The sequence below is a fragment of the Symphalangus syndactylus genome, chromosome 5 (genome assembly GCF_028878055.3).
Source record: "Symphalangus syndactylus isolate Jambi chromosome 5, NHGRI_mSymSyn1-v2.1_pri, whole genome shotgun sequence".
NCBI classification, from domain to species: domain Eukaryota; kingdom Metazoa; phylum Chordata; class Mammalia; order Primates; family Hylobatidae; genus Symphalangus; species Symphalangus syndactylus.
The window spans coordinates 84,096,125-84,122,591 of record NC_072427.2 but is presented as its reverse complement, the minus strand read 5'-3'; the positions used below and the strand labels follow the sequence as shown (position 1 = coordinate 84,122,591).

Below are 26,467 nucleotides of genomic sequence, written 5' to 3'. Positions count from 1 at the left end.
TGGAGGCAGCCTTTGGGGTAGGCCAGGCCTGTGCTGGCCACCAAGCTGTGGGGACTACCACCACCCACTCATGGAACTGGAAGGTGCCTCTGGGTGAGGGCGGGCCACACTCAGCTAGGGATTGCCAGGAGAGGACGGTTGGCATTTACAACCTAGAGCTAACAGCAGTTGATTGGATAAGTCCCCCCAGACCCCCTTTGGATGGTGGAGGAGCCCCCGTGTGCCCAGAAGCTTCCCTGGGAATCCCTGAGGGATGGGGCTGGAGCCAAGCTCCTTGGAGGACCACCGTTCTCCCTGTCTGGTTTGGAAGCAGAGTAGGCTTCTGGGGACTTAGTCACCTTAGGATTCTTTGATCAGGGTGGGCAGAGGAGGCTCTGGAAGGGCCGATTCGACTTCCGGCCGAGGCGGCAGAGCATCCTCTGGGGAGGATTGCAGGTGGGAGGCGGGCATCCGAGGCAAGGGCAGCCCAGAGCCGCCCCCCAGCAGCAGCGCCCCTTCCACCCCCCAACTTAGGGTCGCTCCCTGGGCCTCCCAAGCTTGGTCTCCTGCTCCCCAGCCCAGAGCACGCACCAGGACCAGCCTTGCAGGACCTGGTGCAAAATGAAAACATCGCCCTTTGGCCAAAAGTAACCAAGAATTTCCAGACGGCGAGAGCTGAGCGAGAAGTGAGCACAGGGCCCTGGGGACTCCCCAGGTGGCTACATGTGAAGTGGCCTCGCTGGGTCCCCTCCGGCCGCTCCCAGTCCCCTCTCACCACCCCATCTCTCGGGCATCACAGCTGTGGTTCCTGCCTCTGCCCCACCCAGCCGCGGGCCCTGCGAGCCTCCGGGCCTCCCACACTGCCTGGGACAGGCAGGACTTCCTGTTTTACGTGCTACTGTTCAGAAGGCACAGAGGGACCCTGAGGAACGTGAGCTTTCTCAGATGGAGGCCACGGACCACGGGGAGCACAGTGAACACCGGGAATGGGGCTGGTGGCCCAGCATGCATTGTGGGCAGGCACGTGACCGCCCCCGGACCATCACCTTCCTGGTGATTGGCTTAGGGAAGAACACGTGACCCAACAGGCCGGAAGTCCCCTGTGGAGTGGCTGGACGCCACCGGGGAAGCCTCCCGCTCGCGAGGGCAGAGGGGAAGCCACGTTCTTTGCTTGCGTTGCCTTTTGATGGCGCTGGAGCGCTGTTGCTGCCCTTCTTTTTTTTTGAGAGGGAGTCTTGCTCTGTCCCCCGGGCTGGAGTGCAGTGGCGCGATTTTGGCTCACTGCAACATCCACCTCCTGCGTTCAAGCGATTCTCCTGCCTCAGCCTCCCAAGTAGCTGGGAATACAGGCTCGAGCCACCACGCCAGGCTAATTTTTGTATTTTTAGTACAGACGGGGTTTCACCATGTTGGTCAGGCTGGTCTCCAACTCCTGACCTTGTGATCCACCTGCCTCGGCCTCCCAAGCTGCGCTCTTTTTATTGAACGCAGGCCCTCGCGGTGGCTCAGAGCCCCCGGTAGTGCCCTCGGAAGCCGCATGTGCTGGAGGCATGTTGGAGGCAAGGATCCTGCAGCTGCGACTTGAATTGCATGGGGCACGGAGGCCGCGCTGGAGCCCCCAGAGCTGGCTCGGATTCCGAGTTCTGATCGAGTTGCTTTTTCCAGGAGCTCTGCCAGCGCTGAGTGTTCACCTGGTTATCAGGTGCATCCCGGGAAGCAGGCCGAGGCCACCACGCCCTTGCAGGGCCACACTGGCCAACCAGGTGTTATCTGCATGGATGAGGAACGCATTTAAAGAACAGCAGTGTTTTCAAATGATGCTGGATAAGGCTTTGTTTTTTAAAGGTAGTGGAAGCTTTAAGGGTGCCCCAGGGTAATTTCTGTAGTCAGGGTTCCCTCCGGGTTAGGGTCTACACGGCCATGGCGGGCTGCACGGTGCACGCTTTACCACTGAGACCTGACTCCTAAGTTACTGTTAACAAGAGTCCATGGGGCCAGTCAGCTTACACACAGGCCTAATATAGCAGAAAGAATGATGCAGGCCGTTAAAACAGCCTTTGGAAAGAGGTTTTCAATTTTTCAATCACAAAGCAAATCAAGCTTCCTAATTAGCTACAACATGGCTGGAAAGCTCAGCTCCTGCTAGGCTGCAAGCCCTTGCTGTCTGCTTTCTTGTGTGACCGTCTCTGTTACAGGAACGGCTTGGCTGCTTTCTAATCTCACTCATGTTCAAAGAACTCGTGGCAGGCAGTGGTAACCATGGCAACAAAGGCCATGAATTCCTGGAAGTCACATTCGCCGTCTCCATCATTGTCCAGTGTTTCCATGACTTTGTCCACAACCTCCTGCTCTTTGATTTCCTAAGAGAGATAAAAGAAGTTGCCGACCTTGTTTTTAAATGGAATTTTGGACCATTAAAACATGATTAAAAGTTGAGTGACTCTGATCATTTGTGTCCGAAATAACCTAAGAACATCAAATGCAAAATATCAGAAAAGATGTCTCATGTGACCAGGGGGCTGTTGTCCAAGGAGAAATCTCTGGGGGTCAGTGTCTGGCCCTGAGCTACTGGAAAAGGCTGAATGGAACAGGCAAGAGATGAAAAACTGAAGGTTGTTATCATACTTAAAATACCTGAAAAAAAAAAAAAATACCATCTAGATCAGCCTGAGCAAATGTCTCAAAATAAAAATAAACTTTTGGCCCTCCTAAACTTTTCATGTGTTGTGTGTGTGGAAGCCTCTGTCTCAAAGGCTTCCAGTGGAATTTAATGTTTTGAAAGTCTTCTTTGTTGCTGAAGTAACTCTTGGGAACATGGTCTACATTTGTTAACACTGTATTCTTTTTCCCACTTGAATTGTTTTCTAGGTGTCATGAAACTTTTTCCTGACAGTTCTGCCTGACATTGAAGCCAAATGAATGGTGTGGCTGTTAAGTGATGTACAAAGCCTCAGAGGAACAACCACAGTGCAGGGCTACAAACGTGGTGGGAAAAATTTGGATATTGAACACTGATGAAGAGCATAAATGCAGAGTAACAATTCCCCAGGATAGGAAGGCTTGGCCTGGAGAAGTCAAGTGTAATGTACAACAGCTGCCTTGGCTATAAGACACAGAGGGGTCAGGCACAGTGGCTCACACCTGTAATCCCAGCACCTTGGGAAGCTAAGGCAGGAGGATAACTTGAGCCCAGGAAGTTTGAGACCAGCCTGGGCAACATAGGGAGACTCCATCTCTACAAAGAAAAAAATAAAACAATTAGCTGGGCGTGGTCCGTGTGCCCATATTCCCAGCCACTCATGAGGCTGAGGCCGAGGATTGCTTGAGCCTGGGAGGTTGAGGCTGCAATGAGCCAAGATTGCACCACTGCACTCCAGCCTGGGTGACTGAGCAAGACCTTATCTCAAAAACTAAATAAGTGAACAAAACATAGAGAAGATTGTAACTCCACGGGGGGTAGGGGTGGGGAGGCACCTGTGGATGGGCAGGAGCAGGGCACTAACTTCAATTATATTATACATCTGCTTCCAAACTGCAATTACCTTGATAAAACAGGGCAGCAAATGTTTGTGATGCCTTTATATGCTTACCATGAATTATTTATCATTTACAAATTGAGATTCCCACATGCGAAGCTTTTTCTATGTATAAAAATAATAATAGTAGCTACTATGAGCTGAGCTTTCACTATATGTTAAGCACTTAAGCACTGTCCCGTTTCATCCTCACAACAGCCCTTGTTCAGAAGAACCTGGGACTTTCAGATCAAGTCAGAAGGCAAGATTGGTGGAACTAGAAAACTGCGTGTGTGAGTGGGACTGCTGTCACTCTGTCGGCTTGAATGCCTGAGAAAACCGGTCCTGGAATCAGATGTGGGGACACCCTCTGCAAAGTTTCAGGCCTGTCTGCTCCACTCTGAACCATTCACAGTGGGGCAGTGTTTGGTGGGAGTGGGGACAGGAGAACCAGCCAGCACCCCCTCCCCCTGCCCTGAAAGCAGGGACTGCCGTGCTGCTGGAGCCAGGGCTCGTCATCTTGCACTGAGAGGCTTGGCCAGCTCAGGAGGGCAGCTCCCCGTCCCCATGCAGCAGAGCCCTGCCCTGGTATTTATCCTGGAATAGCGCTTGGTGAGACACTAGTGTGCTGGCTCATTGTCTGGTCATTTCTCCCGTTTGTGATTGCTCGTATCAGTGACCCAGGAAGCCCTTCATTACATTTCATATGTGCACACCACTGGTGCTTTACTCTGGCTCAAGGCATGCCTCAAGCCAGCCTTGGTTCTAAGAGAGCATTAGGTACCAGGGGGTTCACAGTTCACTTCCATGAGGGCATGAGGTGGGCAGTAAAGACAGGTGGGTCTGACCCAAGGACAGTGGAGACGGTGGGTAGGAAAATGAGTCCTAATGCAAGGGTCTGGACATACTTCCACCACAAGCCACAACGGGAACTGTCTGAAGAACAGGGTTTGCCAGGAGCCCTCACACAGCTTCCTAAAGTAGGGGCCCCAACTAAAGACACTTCCTCACCAATATCCGGTACTCCACAGAGCCTCCTGCAAAGCCCCAGGGCTTCCAAAGGATGTGTACAGATCCCTGTCACGCCCTCAGTTAAGCCAGTCATGGTCATTCATCCATGTGCCAGGCTGGGTGCCCCAGAGCAGAAGCCATGTCTGTCATGCCTGCATATCTCACAGTTCTTAATTAGTGCACAGTCAGTGTTTACTGAGTGAAAGTCTGGCATATCTTATCTCCATAGTAAATACTAAACATCTAGGTAAAGCCAAAATACATCCTTTTCCTAATAACATTCCCAAAGCTTATTTTTAACAGTTTCCTTTTATGTTCCCTTTGGCCCATGGTAAGTTATGAGTCCAGCATTATTTGGGACGCTTTGGCCTTCGGGACCTTGATGCACCCACTGTACACAAGATGGTTGATAAGGAAGTGAAAACAAGGGGCTCATTTGAGCCAGCCCCACACTGAGGGTTCCGTTACTCAAACAAGTTTGCAGAAGCAGCCCAGGAGTCTTGGAAGGGAAATGAAATCACCTTCAGGGCAGCTGAGAAGATAAAGCCAGTGTACAGATGGATTTTAAGAGGAGATGGAGAAAGTGTCAAGTTTGAAAAGCAAGACTCACCTCTAAGAAATGGGAAAGCTCATTGTTGATGAGCTCCTTCAGTTCGGATTTCTTCAGCTTGTGCTTGTCTCCCTCCCTTCCAGAATATTGGTGGAAAACGTCGATGAGGGCCACCATGGCCTTCTCCAGCTCAGACATCCTAGGGGCTCGCAAAGGAAAGTTGCCTTCTTATCTATACCTCATCATAAAACATTTCACATGTTATCAATACAGACCTCAGCCCAGACAAGGGGGATAGAATGGCCCTGGCACTCTTTTCAAGCTCAGAGCAGCAGGCATGGCCTGGAGGGGCATTCTGGGAATCTGCACTTTTATCATAATCCTTCCACCTGCCCCTTAGACAGCTGTGGGCCACAGGAATATATTCACATGCCCTCTGAATTCTGGTTGGGTTGGGCCAACAGGGAAACTGGCAAAAATACAGAAGAAGAGCAGCAAGGGAATTCAGGGATTAATTTCTGCTTCCTCCCCACAGGGTCCCTCTCCGTTCCCGTAAGGCTCCAAGATGAGGTGGTAGAGTGCAGGTGAGCAAACCATCAACTGCAAGCTGTTAAAATCAATCTGAAAGTGAGACAGTGACTAAGAGCAAAATAAGAAGACAAAAATCAATAGCATTCCTATATTCTATCAGTAAAGAAGTAGAAAATAGCTGGCGTGAACCTGGGAGGCAGAGCTTGCAGTGAGCCGAGATTGCGCCACTGCACTCCAGCCTGGGCGACAGAGCGAGACTCCGTCTCAAAAAAAAAAAAAAAAAAAAAAAGAAAGAAAAGAAAAAGAAAAGAAAGAAGTAGAAAATACAGTGCAAAATATCCTGTGCATATAGCAATAACATGTGATCTAAGACTAAGTTTAGGAAGAAAAATGTAGGTCCTTCTAAGAGATTCTGAGGAACATGCAACGTAGGAAGTTTTTCCTTTAAATTCATATGTAAATTTAAATTATTTTTAATAAAAATAATGGAATTTTTTTGGATGGGTGACATGACAAAAACAGCTGTAAAATTCATCAGGAAAAATAAATATGGTAGAAAGGCCACAATCTTTTTGAAGAATAACAGTGAAAGTTATTTGATCTACCAGGAAAAAAAATGTATCCTAAGTTTAACTGATTAAATAGGTGTGGTTCTGTCGCAGGGAGGGACAGAATCCAGCAGAAAGCTGAGCTGCTGAGCCTGCATTCCACCTCCAGTGTACGGAAAGGGTGGCTCATTCACTGCAGTGACTGGGACGGAGGCGGGGGTGGGGGCGGGCAGGAATAGGTGTTTCTCTGCAGCTATCAAAGTAAGAGCCCTCCTACCTCCCTCACAGCAAGTACCTTATGCCACAGCCTACAAACCAAGGAAATATCTGGTCAGTCTGGGAATGAGGCGCATTTTACAAAGGATGCCTTGTCAGTTGTTTCACAAAACAGATGCGCAGTCAGAGAAATCTACCAGCTTTTGGCCTTGAGTTCCAATCATTAAATAAGAACATTTGCATTGTCATAATTAAAAACAAATTAATACATCAAATAGTGTTGAAAAATCATTCCCATGTTGAATATATGACTTACATCTTAAAAATATTTTGGAATTAGATGTTAAAAATTTTATTTGTTTCTGATCCTCTGAAGGAAACAGGATTGAAGATTTTTTTATACTGGCCAGATCTTTGCTAAAGTCATTCTATTAATAATCAGTGTACCTTATTTTGCTCTTGAGTCCCTAAAAATTTGATAATTCACAAATAGAACAATTAAGACGGATTAAAATCTTTAACATTCCATGCTTGCTTATTCTTTGCACTCAAGTTTTCAATTATTGATATATGTATGTTTGCATGTGTGTGTATTTTTTTAAACAAAACAAGACACTTTTACACCATTCTGATGCTCCTCAAAGTCCATGATGATTTGGGGAAAAGGAAATTAAATTGTTTTTCTATGAATTATGACTAATGGGATTATTACAAAGGAAAGGCATAAAACATGTATCCCATATATTAGAACACTAATAGAAACCACTAGAAAATGTGGTTTTCTTCATAACCACACTACAAATCAATTTTAAAACTTCTTGTTAAATTTTTCCCTTTGACCTAAGAAATAGTTGATGGTTTATAGTTTATCTTTTAAGAGAAATGGAAATAAGTATCCTTTTCTGTCTCACATTCTTTGAATGTCCTATATTAATCTTTTAATATTGAGAACAAGAGAACATTTGAACTTTAACTCCTTAGAAAGACAAGTTACCTAGCATGTGAGGATCCCGCTAAAGAAGGGGTTCAACCTCCCTGAGAAACCATGAGACTGAGGAAAGTTAAGACCCACCAAAACCCCAGTTTCTTTGACCCAGTTTATTTGTAATTGTTACGTAATTTCTGAGTGGCGTCCTGGGGCTGTGGGGACCCTGGCACTTCAAACTGAGGGAAACTGGAAAACTGAAGAGTTACTTACCCAGGGCGGTGGAAGAAATAATGAGAAAAGGGAAGCATTTATTTATGATATAGGACTAAACTAGCATTAGGTTCTCCATCATTTTCAGCCCCAGTGGGAAGCAAAATCTTTACTCTTCAAATAGTTACGGAGGAGGCAGTATTTGTAGTACTGCTGGGAAAATGTCAACGATCACTTCTGGGCCATGAAACCTGACGTTTCTCTGATTTACGGCAAAACACACCTCTAGTTGTCTAGGGCTGATGCAGTCAGGTGTCAACAAAGCAGCAATAATGTGGAGATTAAAACACATCATCCTATTGACACTTCTGAAATGCTGCCAATTGTCCTAAAGGGGCTTTTTAAGCTACCACTTAGTTTCTACCCCTCCATTCCCTTCCACCCAAAAGAAAAGAACCATTTCTTCCTGAGCATCCTCTTGGCCTGGCTCTTTCTCACCTCTTCCTTGTCTCACCCCTTCCTGGTCTCCTTGCTGCAGGCCTCGTCTCTGCTGCAGGTCCTGGGCGGCAGGACTGGTGGGCAGAGGCAGCCTCTTATTCCCTCTGCCCAGGGAGGATGGATGAACCCTGGTGCAGCCCACTGCAGGCCGTGGCAGCCAATGGGAGCCGAGGGCGGGGGTGGCAGGGCTGCCAGGCCTGCACACAGGGCTGCATTGACCAAGCAGCCCCGGGGACTTGCTGGGAGCCAGGATTGCACATGGGCTGAGGAAGAAAAAAGGCCCTGTAGGGCAGGAAGTGGGGAGTCAGCTTTTTGTGCGGTTTATTTATTACATGAATATTGATGTTCCCCTAAAGGCAAGGTTGGGGGTGGGGAGAGGAGAGAGACTTGGATTAATTGATTCAAACAAAGCAAATGTGCATCCAAGAACAAGCAGCTTCCAAGTACAGGCTGAGCGTAGGAGATTAAGTGGCCTGCAAGCTGGTTTCTAATGGAGAGGCCGCTGGAGCTTCTCTCCTCTGCCATCCTCCAAGTCTGGCCCCACTGGGCGTGAAGTTCTGTGGACAGTAGTGCTTGTCTGTGGTCAGTCCTGGGCTCGACAGGGCTGCCTCAGAGAAGCTGCTGAGGCCAGTGTCTGCAAGGACTAAAACCGGTGGTACTTTTAGGGGAAAACGTGATGTGTGGATTGTATCCCAAAGCCTTTCCCTCCACCGCAGGGTGGAAGGTCACAGACTGTCAGAGTTGGACAATGCCTTAGAGATGTCCTGTTCGAACGCTGTTTTACAGAGGCGTGTGGACGGTGTGCCCCCTGCTGAAGCCTCCAGCCAGCCTGAGGAAGGAGAAGTCCAGCTGTCCCCTCAACTCGCTCGACTGGAGCCTCTGAACACGGGGGCCAGTTTATGGGTTCTTCTTCACAAGAGTGAAGACGTAGGTGTTCCTTCTGACAAACTACACAAGAGCATTGGCCCAAACTCTCCAAACATGTCCATGGTCCCCAACGGATGCCTGACCCAGCATCAGGTACTTCTCCCAACCCAGTTTCAAAGTGGCCGTGAAAGGGTTTCCCACGAGATATCTGTGCACATGGCTGTTTTGTTGTCATTGTTTTATCTAGGAAGTTCTCTACCATTCAGGATCCATAAGTGTGCCCTGGAAATAGCACAGGGCTGAGAGCTGTGGTCTTACGTGGCTCAGCCTGCCCCAGCCTCCTGTAAGGAACGGCCTGAGCAGTGTGGTCGGCCCTCACTTCCTCATTGGCTTCTCCATCCCTGGCTGTGGTCTCTGCTGAAGGATCTGATACAGGCTTGCTCTGTGAAGTACAGAGCTTGCCCAGGTCCAAGGAAGGCACAACTGTGCTCTGTGCCCCTTCCTCGCTCAGATGTTGGAGGGACCATCCCTGTAAGTGCTGACCGCTTCCCCAGAGTGGCAACCTGAACTCTGGATTAACCCTTCAGTATCCATAGAAAACGCTCTAGCCTGCTCCTGCAGGGGTTAAAAATAATTTGAAATCCACTCATGCAGTGACCGTACACCTGTGCCTAGGGCACTGCATTCAGCAGGAGGGCCCAGGCGGGCCTGCTGTCTGCACACTGCAGCTTCCTAGGATGGCAAGTGTGGGGTCGTGAGTCCACCCTGTTCCCAGGTCTTGGGAGCAGGCTGAGAGAGAGGATCTGCCACAGGGAGGAGAAGGGCTTTCAAGCACGCTGGGGCCCCAGGATGGTACTGTCTGCCCAGGCTCCCCAGGAGCTCATGGATACAACCTCACCAGCTTCCCATAGATTCCTACAATTGCTGGGTCTGAATCTTGCCTCCACCATTTAACAGTCTTTTGACTTTGGATAAATTACTAAGCCTTTCTGTGAAAGGGGTGACCGTAATCCCTGCTTTGCAGGGTTGTTCTGGGTGATTTTCCCTGACCTTCACACTCCCTGATCACCCTGGCTTATCTGTCCTGACCCCTCAGTTTTAATCTTATCCCATTAGACTGGACAGCCACCAGATCCAATCATGTGTGACTCCCACATTCACCCACCCCCTGCAGCTATATTCCACAGAAAGACCCTTTGCTAAGTAATGAGAAATGCATTATTGAGTGAGTGGAACACCTGAAAAGTTCCATGGTCTGTAGCCTACATATGACCATATGGATTGCTAGAGTAGACCTCTGATTTCAGCGGGATGATAATATTTCAGAGTGGCAGGCTAAGACAAGGTGGGCATGTCAGCCATAAACAGCAGAAGGAACACACCAATAATCAGAATGCCTTGGCCCACAGAGATTTTTGGCAGTGGTCAGTTGCTCACGGTGTTCCTTAGAATGAAGAGACGGACAGTCGCTAGAGTAGTCTTTAATCCACACAACAGGAAAACCTCTAGGTCTGTTCACCAAAATACCTAACTTGAATCACCACAGTGGAGATCATGGGCTCTCTCCAAGTTTCCAGACCTAAGTTGGGTCAGACCTAGAGCATCTTGATTGAAGGGAAAAAAGCCAAGGCCCCTTGAGAAAGAATCTGTGCTAGTGAGAAAGAATACCATAAACCCTCTTCCACACCTTTTCTGAAGTGTCCTGCAGCCAACAAATAATGAAAAGGAAATAACCTAGATGTCTCAGGGATTGCCTCAATTGACACAAATTCCTGGGAACCAGAAATGGCACTGTGGCTCACCAGTCAAAGTAGAAACTTGTGATGGTCAGGTCTTCACTTGATAGAGGTTCTAACTTGAGACCGACTCACAGGGGGCCCACTTGGTACACTTTTCTCGCTATAGTTAGTTTTTCAGTTCCCGGTTGTATAATTCAAACAAACATACACTAGCTAAATCCCCTCACTGGCTCTTTTACATATGAGATGAGGACCATGATGGTAGGAGAAGTTTGGTGAAAGTTCCAGAACTTCCCCTTCTTATCCAGAAATACTGAATCCCTGAAAGAGCTTTGGAGATTAATGCCACCATTAAAGAGTTGAAATAAGCAGGCACTGTGACACCTCTTACAAACCCATTTAACTGGCCACTTTGGCCTGTGCAAAACTCATATTGTTACCAGAATCTGGATCTCGATCCAGATCCAAAGTGGGGGTTCTGGGATCTCACGCAGGAAAGAATTCAAGGTGAGTTGCAGAGTGAAGTGAGAAGAGATAGTTTATTGAAAGCTCTTATATTCCGTTACAGAGTAGGGCATCCTCAGAAAGCAAGCAGAGGAATGCACTGTCTTTAAGTGCATATATAGCTGTTTTGTCTATGTAAAGATTAAACTAAGCTGTGACTGTATGTGGGCGAGCAGACAGCGTGGCAAAATTTATTATTCTATTGATTCAAAGAAAACTATCCTTAAGATTTTAGTGTGTGTGTACATTGAAGCATAACCCTTGTTATCTTGAAAGCATATATTGTTTGGGTATTGGGATGTCTGCACTCTCTGTTGTTGTAGCAGTGTGTCCTTGCAAGTATCGTTCAGCTGTTTCCTCAGCTATAAACATCTTAGGTCTATAGGTTTTGACTGCAAGAAATGTGCCTTGTTAATCTCAAAATGGAGCTGAACTTAAAGTGGCATTACTCTGACTCTCTTAGGTGCCTGCTTCCCTAATGATATGGATTATGAAGAATGTGGACTTTTGCAAATGTAATCAGCTGGTGACTTCAATTACAGCTGCTGTGCCAGATGAGAAATCTCTACTGGAGAAAATCAACATATTCTCTGGCACTTTGCATGCAGCTACTGATCTTACTAATGCTTTTTTCTCAAACCAATTTTCAAGGACCACCAGAAGCAGTTTACTTTTACCTGACAGGGTGAACAGTATACACTCACAGTGTTGCCTGAAGGACATGCCAGTTCTTCTGCTCTATGCAATGATATTGTCTGCAGAGATCTAGTCATCTTGTCAGTTCACACAACATTACACTGGTCCGCTAATATTGACAATGTTATGCTTATTGAATCTTAAAAAGAGGAAGTAGCAAAGGTGGGAGATGATCTCCACAAAACTTAGGGGCCCTCCACCTCAGTGAAGTTTCTAGCAGGTTCAGAGGTGTGGCATATGTTGAAATATCCCCTCCAAGTGAAAAACAAGTTGATGTATTTTGCACCACCTCCTGTGAAAAAGAAACACAATATTCAGTTGGGCTTTGGGGATTTTAGATACAACATTTATTATATTTGCATGTGCTACTTTCAGCCTATGAGGCTGGAAGTTTCAAATGGGGGTCAGAGAAAGTTTAGGCTGTAATGCAAGCTGCTTTACCACTTTGCTCGTAGGATTCGGTAGATCCAGTGATATTTGAAGTGTCTGTGGCACACTGAAATGCAGTGTGGACCCTCTGACAAGCACCCGTAGGAGAATTGCAGCACAGACCTCTGGGATTTTGGAGTAAGTCTATGATTCTCTCCCTCCTCTCACCTTCCACCCTCCAGTAAGCCCCAGTGTCTATTGTTCCCCTCTATGTGTCCATGTGTTCTCATCATTTAGCTCCCACTTAAAACTGAGAATATGTGGTATTTGGTTTTCTGTTCCTGCATTAGTTTGCTTTCGATAGTTTGCCTATATTCCTGCAAAGGACATGTTCTTGTTCTTTTTGTGCTTGCATAATATTTCATGGTGTGTATGTACCACATTTTCTTTACCGAGTCTACCACTGATGGGCATTTAGGTTGACTCCATGCCTTTGCTACTGTGAATAGTGCTGTAATGAACATCCACATGCATGTGTCATTATGATGGAATGATTTATATTCGTTTGGGTATATACCCAGTAACAGGATTGCTGGGTTGAGTGGTAATTTTGTTTTTATGTCTTTAAGGAATCACCACACTGTTTTCCACAACGATTGAACTAATTTACATTCCCGCCAACAGTGTACAAGCATGCCTTTTTCTCCGTAACCTTGGCAGCACCTGTTATTTTGTTACTTTTTTCTGTTTTGTTTTTTGAGACGGAGTCTCTTTCTGTCGCCCAGTCTGGAGTGCCTCGATTTTGGCTCACTGCAACCTCCACCTCTTGGGTTCAAGCAATTCTCCTGCCTCAGCCTCCTGAGTAGCTGGGATTACAGGCACGTGCCACCACGCCCAGCTAATTTGTGTATTTGTTTAATAGAGATGGGGTTTCACCATGTTGACCAGGCTGGTCTTGATCTCCTAACTCAGGTGATCCGCCCACCTCGGCCTCCCAAAGTGCCGGGATTACAGGTGTAAGCCACTGTGCGTGGCCATTTTTTGACTTTTTAATAGTAGCCATTCTGACTGATGGGAGATGGTATCTCACTGTGGTTTTGATTTGCATTTCTCTAACAGTCATCAGTGATGTTGAGTTGTTTTTTTTCATATGCTTTTTGGCCACATGTATGTCTTCTTTTGAAAAGTGTTCATGTCCTTTACCCACTTTTTAATGGGATTGGGGTTTTTTGTGTGTGTAGATTTGTTTAAGTTCCTTATAGATGCTGGATATCAAATCTTTGTCAGAGGCGTGGTTTGCGAAAATTTTCTCCCATTCTGTTTACTTTGTTGATAGTTTTTTGTGTGTGTGTGTGCTGTGCAGAAGCTCTTTAGTTTAATTAAATAGATCACATTTGTCAATTTTTGCTTTTGTTGCAATTGCTTTTGGTGTCTTTATCATGAAATATTTGCCCATTCCTATGTCCTTAATGGTATTACCTAGGTTGTCTTCCAGGGTTTTTATAGTTTTGGATGTTACATGTATTTCTGTATATTGATTGTTGTTCACAGTGTTAGTCTGACTTCCTCTCTTTCTATTTAGATGCCCTTTATTTCTTTCTTTTGCCTGATTGCTCTGGCCAGGACTTCCAATACTATTTTGAATAGGAGTGGTGAGAAAGGGCATTCTTGTCTTGTGCCAATTTTCGAGGGGAGTGCTTCCAGCTTTTGCCCATTTAGTATGATGTTGGCAGTGGGTTTGTCATAGATGGCTTTTATTATTTTGAGGTATGTTCCTTCAATATCTAGTTTATTGAGAGTTTTTTTGTTTTTTTTTGTTTTTTTTTTTGTTGTTGTTGTTGTTGAGACGGAGTCTCGCTCTTTCACCCAGGCTGGAGTGCAGTGGCGCGACCTTGGCTCACTGCAAGCTCCGCCTCGTGGGTTCACACCATTCTCCTGCCTCAGCCTCCCAAGTAGCTGGGACTACAGGCGCCCGCCACTGCGCCCGGCTAATTGTTTGTATTTTTAGTAGAGACGGGGTTTCACCATGTTAGCCAGGATCGTCTCGATCTCCTGACCTCGTGATCCGCTTGTCTTGGCCTCCGAAAGTGCTGGGATGACAGGCGTGAGCCACCGCGCCCGGCCTATTGAGAGTTTTTAACATGAAATGGTGTTGAATTTTATCAAGAGGCTTTTCTGCATCTATTGAGATGATCATGTGGTTTTTGTCTTTAGTTCTGTTTGTTTGATAAATCACATTTATTGATTTGCCTATGTTGATCTAACCTTGCATCCCAGGGATAAAGCCTCCTTGATCATGGTGGATAAGCTTTTTGATGTGCTGCTGTGTTTGCTAGTATTTTGTTGAGGATTTTTGCATCGATGTTCATCCAGGATTTTGGCCTAAAGTTCTTTTTTTCTTGTTGTGTCTCTGCCAGATTTTGGTATTATGATGATGCTGGCCTCATAGAATGAGTTAGGGAGGGTCCCCCCTCCTCGATTTTTTGGAATAGGTTCAGTAGGAATGGTACTAGCTCTTCTTTGTACCTCTGGTAGAATACAGCTGTGAATCCATCTGGTCCTGGACTTTTTTTGGTTAGTAGCCTATTTATTCCTGATTCAATTTCAGAGCTTGTTATTGATCTGTTCAGGGAATCAATTTATTCCTGGTTCAGTCTTGGGAGGGTGTATATATCCAGGAATGTATCCATTTCTTCCAAATTTTCTAGTTTGCATAGAGGTGTTCATAACATTCTCTGATGGTTATTCGTACTTCTTTTTTTTTTTTTTTTTTTGAGACGGAGTCTCACTCTGTCGCCCAGGCTGGAGTGCAGTGGCGCAATCTGGGCTCACTGCAAGCTCCGCCTCCCGGGTTCACGCCATTCTCCTGCCTCAGCCTCTCCGAGTAGCTGGGACTACAGGTGCCCGCCACCACACCCGGCTAATTTTTGTATTTTTTAGTAGAGACGGGGTTTCACTGTGGTCTCAATCTCCTGACCTCGTGATCCGCCCGCCTCGGCCTCCCAAAGTGCTGGGATTACAAGCGTGAGCCACCGTGCCCGGCTGGTTATTCGTACTTCTGTGAGGTTAGTGGTAATATCCCCTTTGTCATTTCTAATTGTGTTTATTTGGATCTTCTCTCTTTTCTTCTTTATTAGCTAGTGGTCTATTTTATTAATTTTTTTAAAAAACCAACCCCTGGATTTGTTGATCTTTTGGATGGTTTTTTCTGTCTCAGCCTCCCTTAGTTCAGCTCTGATTTTGGTTATTTCTTGTCTTCTGCTAGTTTTGGGGTTGATTTGCTCTTGGTTCTCTAGTTCTTCTAGTCGTGGTGTTAGGTTGTTTGATCGCGAGCATTCTAACTTTTTGATGTGGACATTTATTGCTAAAAATTTCCCTCTTAACACTGCCTTAGCTGTGTCCAAGAGACTCTAGTTAATGTTGTACCTTTGTTTTTGTTAGTTTCAAAGAACTTCTTGATTTCTGCCTTAATTTCTTTATTTACCCAAAGGTCATTCAGGAGCAGGTTGTTCAATTTTCATATAATTGTATGGTTTTGAGCAATTTTCTTTCTTTCTTTTTCTTTTTTTGAGATGGAATTTCAGTCCATTACCCAGGCTGGAGTGCAGAGAGGCAATCTCGGCTCACTGCAACCTCCACCTCCTGGGTTCAAGCAATCTTCCCACCTCAGCCTCCTGAGTAGCTGGGATTACAGGCATGTGCCACCATACCTGGCTCATTTTTGTATTTTTAGTAGAGACAGGGTTTCACCATGTTGGACAGGCTGGTCTTAAACTCTTGACCTCAAGTGATCCACTCGCCTCAGCTTCCCAAAGTGGTTTTTTTTTTTTTTTTTTTGAGACGGAGTCTCGCTCTGTCGCCCAGGCTGGAGTGCAGTGGCGCAATCTCGGCTCACTGCAAGCTCCGCCTCCCGGGTTCACGCCATTCTCCTGCCTCAGCCTCTCCGAGTAGCTGGGACTACAGGCGCCCGCCACCACGCCCGGCTAATTTTTTTGTATTTTTAGTAGAGACGGGGTTTCACCGTGGTCTCGATCTCTTGACCTCGTGATCCGCCCACCTCAGCCTCCCAGAGTGCTGGGATTACAAGCGTGAGCCACCGCGCCTGGCCTCCCAAAGTGTTGAGATCATAGGCATGAGCCACCCTGCCTGGCCTTGAGCAATTGTCTTGTGCTGTGGCCCAAAAGAGTGGTTGTTATGATTTTAGTTGTTTTGCCCTTGCTGAGGAGTGTTTTATGTCTCATTATGTGGTTGATTTTAGAGTATGCATGTGGTGATGACAAGAATGTATATTCTGTTGCTTTAGGGTGGAGAGTTCTGTAGATGTCTATCAGGTCCATTTACCCCAGTGCTGAGCTTAGGTCCTGAGTATCTTTGGTAATTTTCTGCCTCAGTGATCTGTCTAGTACTGTCAGCAGGGTGTTGAAGTCTCCCACTATTATTGTGTGGGAGTATAAGTCTCTTTGAAGTGCTCTAAGAACTTGCTTTATGAAATATATATATATATATATATATATATATATATATATATATATATTTAGGATAGTTAGGTCTTCTTGTTGAACTGAACCCTTTACCATTTTGTATGCCCTTCTTTGTCTTTTTTGAGTTTTGTTGGTTTAAAATCTTTTTTGCCTGAAATTAGGATTGCAACTCCTACTTTTTTCAGTTTTCCATTTGCTTGGTAGATTTTTACCCATCCCTTTATTTTGAGCCAGTGAGTGTCGTTGCATGTGAGATGGGTTTCTTGATGACAGCATACTATTGGGTCTTGGTTCTTTACTGAGCTTGCCACTCTGAGTCCTTTAAGTGGGGATTTAGCCCATTTACATTCAAGGTTAGTATTAATATGTGTGGATTTGATCCTGTCATCATGATATTAGCTTAGACCTGAGTTTCTAAAATATCATTTTCCTTTTCTCTGGAGAACTTCTTTTAACATTTCTTCAGATCTATTAGCAACAATGTTTGTTTGTCTCAGAAAGTCTATTTCTCCTTTACTTTTGAAGGACAGTTTTGCAGACCACAGAATTCTAGGTTGGTGGGTGTATTAGTCTGTTCTTACACTGCTAATAAAGACATACCTGAGACTGGGTAATTTATAAAGGAAAGAGGTTTAATTGACTCACAGTTTAGCATGGCTGGAGAGGCCTCAGGAAACTTACAACCATGGCAGAAGGGGAGGCAAACACATCCTTCTTCACATGGAGGCAGCAAGGAGAAGTGCCGAACAAAAGAGGAAAAAGCCCCTTATAAAACCTTCAGATCTCATGAGAACTCATTCACTATCATGAGAACAGCAGCATGGAGGTAACTTCCCCCTATGATTTAATTACCTCCCACCAGGTCCTTCCCATGACACATGGGGATTATGATTCAAGATGAGATATGGGTGGGAACACAGCCAAACCATATCAGAGGGTTTATTTTTACAACACTTTAAATATAACCATGTGTCATGTAACAACATTTTGGTCAATGACAAATTGCATATGCGATGGTAGTCTCATAGATTATAATGGAACTGAAAAATTTCTGTTGCCTAGTGATGTTGTAGCCATCATAACATCATAGTGCAATGCATTACTCATGTGTTTGTGGTTATAGTGGTGTCAACAAACCTACTGTGCTACCAGTCACATAAAAGTATCGTACATTAACTTATGTACGATACATAATACTTGACAATGATCATAAATGACCATCTTACTGGTTTATGTATTTACTATACAATACATTGTATTATTTTAGATGGTACTCATCTATCTATCTATCTATCTATCTATCTATCTATCTATCTATCTATCCATCTATCTATCTATCATCTATCATCTATCTATCTATGTAAAGTTAGTTAACAGTTAGTTACCAGTAAAATAGCCTCGAGCAGGTCCTTTGGGACATATTCTAGAACAAGGTGCTGTTATCATAGAGAATGACAGCTCCATATGTCTTATTGTCCTTGAAGATCTTCCGGGGGAAAAGATGTGGTATAGAGTTGGAAGACAGTGATATTGATGGTTCTGACCTGTGTAGGCTTAGGCTAATGTGTTTGTGTTTCAGTTAAAAAAAAAAGTTTGAAAAGTAAAAAATTTAAAAATTGTTAAAAATAGAAACAAGCATATAGATTAAGGATATAAAGAAAGAAAATATTTTTGTATAGCTATACAACGTGTTTGTATTTTTTTTTTTTTTTTTTTTTTTTTTTGAGACGGAGTCTCGCTCTTTCACCCAGGCTGGAGTGCAGTGGCGCGATCTTGGCTCACTGCAGGCTCTGCCCCCCGGGGTTCACGCCATTCTCCTGCCTCAGCCTCCCGCGTAGCTGGGACTACAGGCGCCTGCCACAGCGCCCGGCTAATTTTTTGTATCTTTAGTAGAGACGGGGTTTCACCGTGTTAGCCAGGATGGTCTCGATCTCCTGACCTCGTGATCTGCCCACCTCGGCCTCCCAAAGTGCTGGGATTACAGGCGTGAGCCACCGCGCCCGGCCAATGTGTTTGTATTTTAAGCTAAGTGTTATTACAAATGAGTCAATGAGAAAAAAAGTTTGTAAAGTAAATAAGTTATGGTAAGCTAAGTTTAATTTATTATTGAAGAAATAATAATTTTGTTTTTGTTTTTGTGACAGAGTCTTGCTCGGTTGCCCAGGCTGGAGTGCAGTGGTGCAATCTTGGCTCACTACAACCTCCACCTCCCGAATTCAAGCGATTCTCCTGCCTCAGCCTCCCAAGCAGCTGGGATTACAAGCGTGTGCCACCAAACCCGACTGATTTTTGTATTTTTAGTAGAGACAGGGTTTCACCATGTTGGTCAGTCTGGTCTCGAACTCCTGACCTCAAGTGATCCACCCACCTTGGCCTCCCAAAGTGCTGGGATTATAGATGTAAGCCACCATGCCTGGCAAGGATATTTTAAATATTTTTAAATAAATTTAATGTATGACTGGCTGCAGAGGCTTAAGCTTCTAATCCTAGCACTTTGGGAGGCCGAGGCAGGAAGATTGCTTGAGTTCAGAAGAGCCTGGTGTTCAAGAACAGCCTGGGCAACGCAGTGAGACCTTGTCTCTAAAATAAATAAATAAGTAAATAAATAAATTTAGCATAGCTTAAGTGTACAGTGCTTATAAGCCTACAGTAGAGTACAGTGGTGCTTATAAGTCTGCAGTAGAGTACAGTAATGTCCTGGGCATTCACATTCATTCACCACTCAAGCACTAACTCACCAAGAACAACTTCCAGTACTGCAAACTCCGTTCATCGTAAATGCCTTATATGGTTATAACATTTAAAATCTTTTATATCATATTTTTACTGTACCATTTCTACGTTTAGATATAAAAATATTTATCATTGTGTTTCATTGCCTACAGTATCCAGTAGTAACATATTGGACAAGTTTGTAGCCTAGAAGCAACAGGCTGTATCATACAGCCTAGGTGTATAGCAGGCTGTACCAGCTAGGTTTGTGTACCTGCACTGTATGATGTTCGCATAAGGACAAAATTGCCTAATGAAACACTTCTCAGTATGTATCCCCATCATTAAGTGATATATGACTCTATTTCATTCCATCTTCTTCTTGCTTACATAGTTTTCGAGGAGAAGTTAGATGTAATTTTTATTGTGCTTCTCTATGGTAAGGTGTTTATTTTCTCTGGTTTCTTTTGAGATTTTTCCTTTAACTGTGATTTTGTGAAGCTTGAATATGATATGCCTAGTTTTGGGGGAGGGGCATTTATCTTATTTGTGTTCTCTGAGCTTCCTGGATCTGTGATTTGGTATCTCACATTAATCTTGGGGAAATTCTCAGTCATTATTGCTTCACGTATTGCTTCTGTTCCTTTCTCTCTTTCTTCTCCTTTTATTCTCATTATGTGTATGTTACACCTTTTGCAGCTATCCCATAGTTCTAGGATATTATGTTCTGCTTTTCCCGCCCGGTTTTTATTCTCTTTGTTTTGGAAGTTTTTATTGTCATGTTTGCAAGCTCTCAGATTTTTTCCTCAGCCATGAGTCTACTGATGACTCCATCAAAGGGGTTCTTCATTTCTGTTACAATGGCTTTCAAATTCTAGCATTTACTTTTGATTATTTCTTAGAATTTCCATCTTTCTGCTTTTGTTGCCTATCCACTCTTGCATGCCATCTGCTTTTTCTGTTAAATCCCTTAACATATTACTCATAGCTTTTCAAAATTCCTGGTTTGATAATTTCAGCATTCCTGCCATATCTGACTCTGCTTGTGAGGCTTTTTTAGGCTCTTCAAACTAGTTTTTGTCTTTTAGTGTGCCTTGTAATGTTTTCTGAAGGCTGGAAATGAAATCCGGCTAGAAGGAACTGCTGTAAAAAGACCTTTAGTGATGTGGTGGTAGGTGCGGGGGAGGGAAGCATTCTACAGTCCTATGAGTAGGTCTAGGTCTGTGGTGACCCTGCCCCCCTGAATTGTGACCTTCACAAGTGCTCTCCCATCTGTAAGTGGGACAGGATGGCTGTAGGGGGCTGAAATTGTGTATTTCTCTTCACCTGCATGAAAGTCCAGAGCCGCCTGGAGTTGGTAGGTCAGGCTGTGATGTAACCCAGCCAGTTTGGCTGGGATAAAATAGACTCTCAAGGACAGGCATTGTTAAGAACAGAATGCCCTATGTCAAGATGTTTCCTTTTTTCTTCCCCCTGCTGAAGCACAAGGGGATTTTTCTCCAATCTTCACTGTGAGGACCTGGTCGAGCTCCTGGAGGTAAAATTCACAAAAGTGTAGGGGCCCTCAGGACGGGGGTCCCCCTGGAGGCTTTTGTCCCTCAGACTTGCCACACTGAGCCTCCAGCAATTTTTCAGGTTTTCCTACCCTGGCACTGGAGGTTTCCGCTGGAGATGAGTTGTGATTCTCTCTCCCCACCTGTCTGTCTTTCCAATGCTGGGAACAATAGTTTGTCCTGTGACCTCACTTCTCTACTGGATCTAAGAGGGGCTGTTAATTTTTCAGTTTGTTCAGCTTTTTACTTGCTGTTAGGATGGAGCAAAGATTTCATAGCTCCTTACATGTTGAACTGGAAACCAAAAATGAGTAGTTACTTTCTGAAGATATAAAATCCCCAAAGTAGTATAATAAGACATCACAAATGTCACTAGTCCACCTGTAAAACAATGTGTACTACCTCTTCCTCCCCATAATAAAAAAGCTTAAGGAGACAACAAGGGTGCCAACAGGCAGCTGGTTGCTGGAGAGCGATCACCACAGTGTTTCCCAGGAGAGTGAGACCATGCACTCTTTGGCTTGGGAAGAAGGGTGCCATTGTAAGCAACGCTGCCATGACTCTGTGGCCAAGAGCTATCACTTGACTAGTGGTCATGGCGTTGTGGAGAGCTGCCTGGCATTGCAGCCTGTGAAACTTTGGAGATAATTGGGAGGGGGTGATGGAGGCTCAAGGCCCATGGTGTCTAGTCTACCGCACCTTGAATGCCAAAGGCACCCGTGTGGTTCACCCTCTGTCTACTCTGCAGATGGAGGGAAATGAGTTGATGTAGCTCCAGGTTCCCAGACGATGACCTGCCATGACAGGAAGGGGCTGTCCTTCAAAAGCAACAGTGCTGCCTGCCCAGGCCAGAGCACCAAGGAGCTTGTGGCTCAGTAGGGGCCTCTATTTGAATATATAAATCTTCTGTTAAGATCTTCTTCAGTCACTTGGATGTCCCTTCTCCCTTCATCCATTCAGCAAACTCTTGGCTCCAATCAACTAGGCAGCCAGCCCTGGGCCTTGCTGGGGCTGGTCAGGGGGTGGGAAGAGGTCATTCCAGAAAGGCCTGGGCAGCAACATTGTTTTCTCCCACAAAGGACGGTGCCATCCGCCACCAAGCCACTCACGAGGCTGATTCCAGTGACCGATGGCCACAAGCAGAAAAGGAGGCTTGTGTTCTAAAGGAATGTGAAGAAGAGACAAAAAGCTTCTGTTGTAGCAAATGCGAGTATTGATGCAATGAGAACTCACTGCCTTTCCTGTTCTAGAGAATGTCACTCCCAGCCAGCAGGCAGCCATGGGGTCAGGGCTTGGGTGCTGGAGCCTTGGAGCTGAGTTCAGATGTGACCTCTGAACAAAACTTGTCAAAAGACAACCTTTCTCAAGCTGAGTAAAAGAGAGAAAAAAAGCTGCACTCCGAGAGGGCTGTCAGAGGAGTAAAGGAAATTGACGCGCACACACATGTGGACACATACAGACACACACGAAGTGCCCGGAAATTGACGCGCACACACATGTGCACACATACAGACACACACGAAGGGCCCGGAAATTGACGCGCACACACATGTGCACACGTACAGACACACACGAAGGGCCCGGAAATTGACGCGCACACACATGTGCACACGTACAGACACACACGAAGGGCCCGGAAATTGACGCGCACACACATGTGCACACGTACAGACACACACGAAGGGCCCGGAAATTGACGCGCACACACATGTGCACACGTACAGACACACACGAAGGGCCCGGAAATTGACGCGCACACACATGTGCACACGTACAGACACACACGAAGGGCCCGGAAATTGACGCGCACACACATGTGCACACCTACAGACACACACGAAGGGCCCGGAAATTGACGCGCACACACATGTGCACACATACAGACACACACGAAGGGCCCGGAAATTGACGCGCACACACATGTGCACACATACAGACACACACGAAGGGCCCGGAAATTGACGCGCACACACATGTGCACACATACAGACACACACGAAGGGCCCGGAAATTGACGCGCACACACATGTGCACACATACAGACACACATGAAGGGCCCAATGCACTCACTTAGGAGTCATTATTATTATTATAAAAGTTACTGTTCTTGTCTGCGGAACCTGGAACTGGCAGGAGTCAGACTGGGCAAAGCAAAGAACAGCAAATAGCAGAGGGACAGAGACTTCTTTCTGAGCCAGATATATGAGGTCTAAAAGGGCAGAGTGAACCTACCGGCTACTTTAGAATACTCTAAATCGAGGGGGCCCCCAGTCTGGCAAATTGAGACGGAATATCAGCATTTCATGGGTATCACGTTTTATTATTTTTGAACCATGTCAAATTCCATTAATTCATTTGGGTTCTAACCAGTCCTTCCGAAGTCCGTGCTGCCTTCCAGAAGTGCAGGCCCAGCATGAGCTGAGCCGGGGCAGAGCAGGAGCACCGCTGCTTGCCCTGGGTCCATGGCAACGCCAGAGCCCAGCTCAGCACAGCAGGGCTTTTGTTTTCATTTTCCAACTTTTTTCGAAGCTTTGAGAAGGAAGTGGAGATTGGAGTGTGAAGAGCCCACCCCACACAAAGGCGCTTTTCATGGCACTTGCTGTGCCTGTGGTTTCTTGCTCAGGAACTGAGTCTTGGTGAAATATGAGAGGAAGTGTTTGAACTGATGCTGGGGCAAGATCTCAAAAGGAAAACTGAGTTTTGTCTTTTGTAGAACTCTGTCACAGATATTTATTTTGATTATGCTTTTTATAACTTTTAAGGATTCTTGGAAATTTGCAATAAAATCATGTCAGGTTTAAATTTTTAAAAAATCATAGGGTTAGCCTATTTCTGTTTTCACTCAACACGAGTGTTTTTCATTTGACGACTTCAGAAGATCCCACGTCTTACAGCCCGTCCCTTCCTGTCGGATGCTGTGGGCCAGGACAGCACAGTGCTTGGCCACATGCACAAATGAGCAGCCACAGAAGCCTAATCAACTGATTGTTCAAACTACTTAACTCACATCTGCAATCCCAGCACTTTGGAAGGCTGAGACAGGTGGATCACTTGAGGTCAGGAGTTTGAGACCAGCCTGGGCAACATGGTGAAACCCTGTCTCTACTAAAAATACAAAAATTAGCCAGGCGTGGTGGCGCATGCTTGTAGTCCCAGCTACTTGGGAGGCTGAGACAGGAGGATCCCTTGAACTCGGGATACGGAGGTTGCAGTGAGCAGAGATCCTGCTACTGCACTCCAGCCTGGGTCACAGAGATTCTGTCTCAAAAAAACAAACAAAAACAAACAAACAAACTCTACTTAACAAGTGAGGATGCATACGCCTTGACTGTAAAAATGCCTTTGTGGAATTGAACCACCTCCACAACAACAACCCAGGAGGTGGAAATGAGTTATTTTATTTTAGAGATTTAAATAAAGAACATACCAAACATATGAGAGAAGAGGAAAGCTGAGAACCTAAAATCTGGAAACTCGGTTGGGCACAGTGGCTCATGCCTATAATCCTAGCACTTTGAGAGGCTGAGGTGGGCAGATCACCTGAGGTCAGGAGTTCAAGACCAGCCTGGCCAACACGGTAAAACCCCATCTCTACTAAAAATACAAAAAAAATTAGCCAGGCGCCTGTAATCCCAGCTGCTGGGGAGGCTGAGGCAGGAGAATCGCTTAAACCCGGGAGGCAGAGGTTGCAGTGAGCTGAGACCACACCATTGCACTCCAGCCTGGGCAACAAGAATGAAACTCCGTCTAAAAATATATATACATATAAAAATAAATAAAATTTAAAAAAATCTGGAAGCTCAATCCCTAGCAGTTTTGCTACTGCAGAACAATAACCTCTTTTGCTTGTGAAAAACAAACTTCAAGTTAAAAACACTGTGAAAAACCTGGCACTATATTTCAATTTTTAGTGTAACTGGAATACATCCACAAGTATATTTAGCATCTAGTAGTTCTATTGAGTGCTAATGTAAATAAAATTTAAATCATAGGAAGAATAAACTATTTTTGGAATTAAAACTTAAGAGAGACTCCATAATAAAATCAAATAATTTGATGTAATTCCTGTAACATATGTATTAAGTTCAACATTTAAAATTAATTATCTGTTATTGTGTATTAATTTAGAAAATTGCAATCTTCTGAACTCTGCCTTTGGGGCTCCCTGGAACGAGGCCCAGGGGCCGTGTTTGCCTGAGTCGCATGCATGCACCTCCCTTCCCCAGCTGAGGCCCACTTGGCTGTGCATCTCCCCACAGCGGGGACCATGAGATGCAGCGGCAGACAAGGACAGCATCTTGGTGATCACAACTTTTAAAACAAAAAACTCAGATGCCCAGGATGAGAGAGTGCACACCCCATGCTGATGCCCCACCCTGACCTTGCTGCTGCCTGTGATGATGACCACAGAAGGACACCTGTTCACGGAGCCCTGGCTGAGCTCGCTCTGTCCTCAGACTGTGCAGCTGGCCAGGTCCCTTGGCCGTAGGAAGGCTCCAGAGGCCTCTTTGGGTAGGAGAGTGTCGGGGACGGGTCAGTTGCTCAGCACACCAAGGGGCCAGGCCTCACAGGGACTCTTTTAGGGTCCTTAGATTTTGCAACTCAAGTGACAACCACTCCTGCCCCTGGAGTGTTGATTTGTGTGCTCCAATGCCCCCCAACATGTTGGCCGTCAGGTGCCCTGCCAAGCCCTGCGTATTCAGTGTGCTCTGGTTCCTGGGAGGCAGGTAAGACACTGAGTTCTGAACTCTGGAGGTGGAAGGGGGCTCCTTGGACAGTCACCTGATTAAGCACAGCCCTGACCTCATCCTGGTCACAGGGGTGTGAGTCTCCAAGGACAGGGCTCTAGAGCACCGTGTGATAAGTCACACGCAAAGGAAACCCGGGCAATGGCATAAATGAGGACCTCCCCTTAGCGGGGAAAGGAGCTTAGCAGCCTTCCGAGCCTCAGCCTGCATAGGAAACACATGTTTCTTCATCACGATGGGGGAAACTGAGGCTCAGAGTAGTTCACCCAGGTTGTATCACTCAGTGTCAAAGCCAGGATTTGAACCTGGGCCTGCCTCCAGAGTCCAAGTCCCAACCACATGAAATGCTGCTGTCGTGGATCGGAGCAGGAGGAATCAAGGAGGTGCTTGGACTCTGCTTTTTTTTGGTTTTTGTTTTTGAAACAGAGTCTCGCTCATTGCCCAGACTGGAGTGCAGTGGTGCAATCTCAGCTCACTGAAGCCTCCTTCTCTAGGATTCAAGTGATTCTTGTACGTCAGCTCCTGAGTAGCTGGGATTACAGACATGTGCCACCACACCTGGCTAATTTTTGTAATTTTAGTAGAGATGGGGTTTCACCATGTTGGCCAGGCTGCTCGAACTCCTGGCCTCAAGCGATCCACTTGCCTTAGCCTTCCAAAATGTTGGGATTACAGGCATGAGCCACCATGCCCAGCCAGACTCCACTTCTTGACGGAGAAATGGCAAGAGAAGGAAGAGCATGTGGGGAGGATTGCAGACATCACTATGACCAACTTTGGAAAATACATTCTGCCCTCTGGCTGCACCCCCT

The 26,467-nt window shown here is 45.7% G+C and overlaps 2 protein-coding genes across 6 annotated transcripts in view; one reads left to right on the top strand and one right to left on the bottom strand.

Moving 5' to 3' along the window:
* Positions 1 to 1,786: 1,786 nt before the first annotated feature.
* On the bottom strand, positions 1,787 to 8,229 carry S100B (S100 calcium binding protein B). 3 transcript variants are annotated; one of them, XM_055280068.2, is made up of 3 exons: positions 7,987 to 8,229; positions 5,116 to 5,254; positions 1,787 to 2,339 (listed from the first exon to the last, which is right to left on the bottom strand). In XM_055280068.2, exons 2-3 carry the CDS (start codon positions 5,251 to 5,253, stop codon positions 2,199 to 2,201), a joined length of 279 nt encoding a protein of 92 aa, XP_055136043.1. In that variant the 5' UTR covers position 5,254; positions 7,987 to 8,229; the 3' UTR covers positions 1,787 to 2,198. The 3 variants fall into 3 exon arrangements, with proteins under 3 accessions (XP_055136043.1, XP_055136042.1, XP_055136045.1); XM_055280067.2 differs by having other exon boundaries at positions 5,116 to 5,261; positions 7,987 to 8,095; XM_055280070.2 differs by having other exon boundaries at positions 5,116 to 5,287; positions 7,987 to 8,094.
* A 3,958-nt stretch (positions 8,230 to 12,187) lies between these two features.
* PRMT2 (protein arginine methyltransferase 2) overlaps positions 12,188 to 26,467 on the top strand; it is a 56,217-nt gene continuing 41,937 nt past the window's right edge. Inside the window, exon 1 of one of the 3 annotated variants that reach the window (XM_063640417.1) lies at positions 12,188 to 12,359. The gene's annotated coding sequence lies outside the window, so the exon portion shown is untranslated. The remainder of the gene's footprint in view (positions 12,360 to 26,467) is intronic. The other 2 variants (XM_063640418.1, XM_063640419.1) reach the window with 2 other exon arrangements.

Bases quoted from the DNA above. Each gene is read 5' to 3' on its own strand.
- S100B (XM_055280068.2), bottom strand. From the start codon at position 5,253: ATGTCTGAGCTGGAGAAGGCCATGGTGGCCCTCATCGACGTTTTCCAC. The intron at 2,340-5,115 runs GTGAGTCTTGCT...TATCTCTCTTAG, and splicing joins AGCTTTCCCATTTCTTAGAG to GAAATCAAAGAGCAGGAGGT.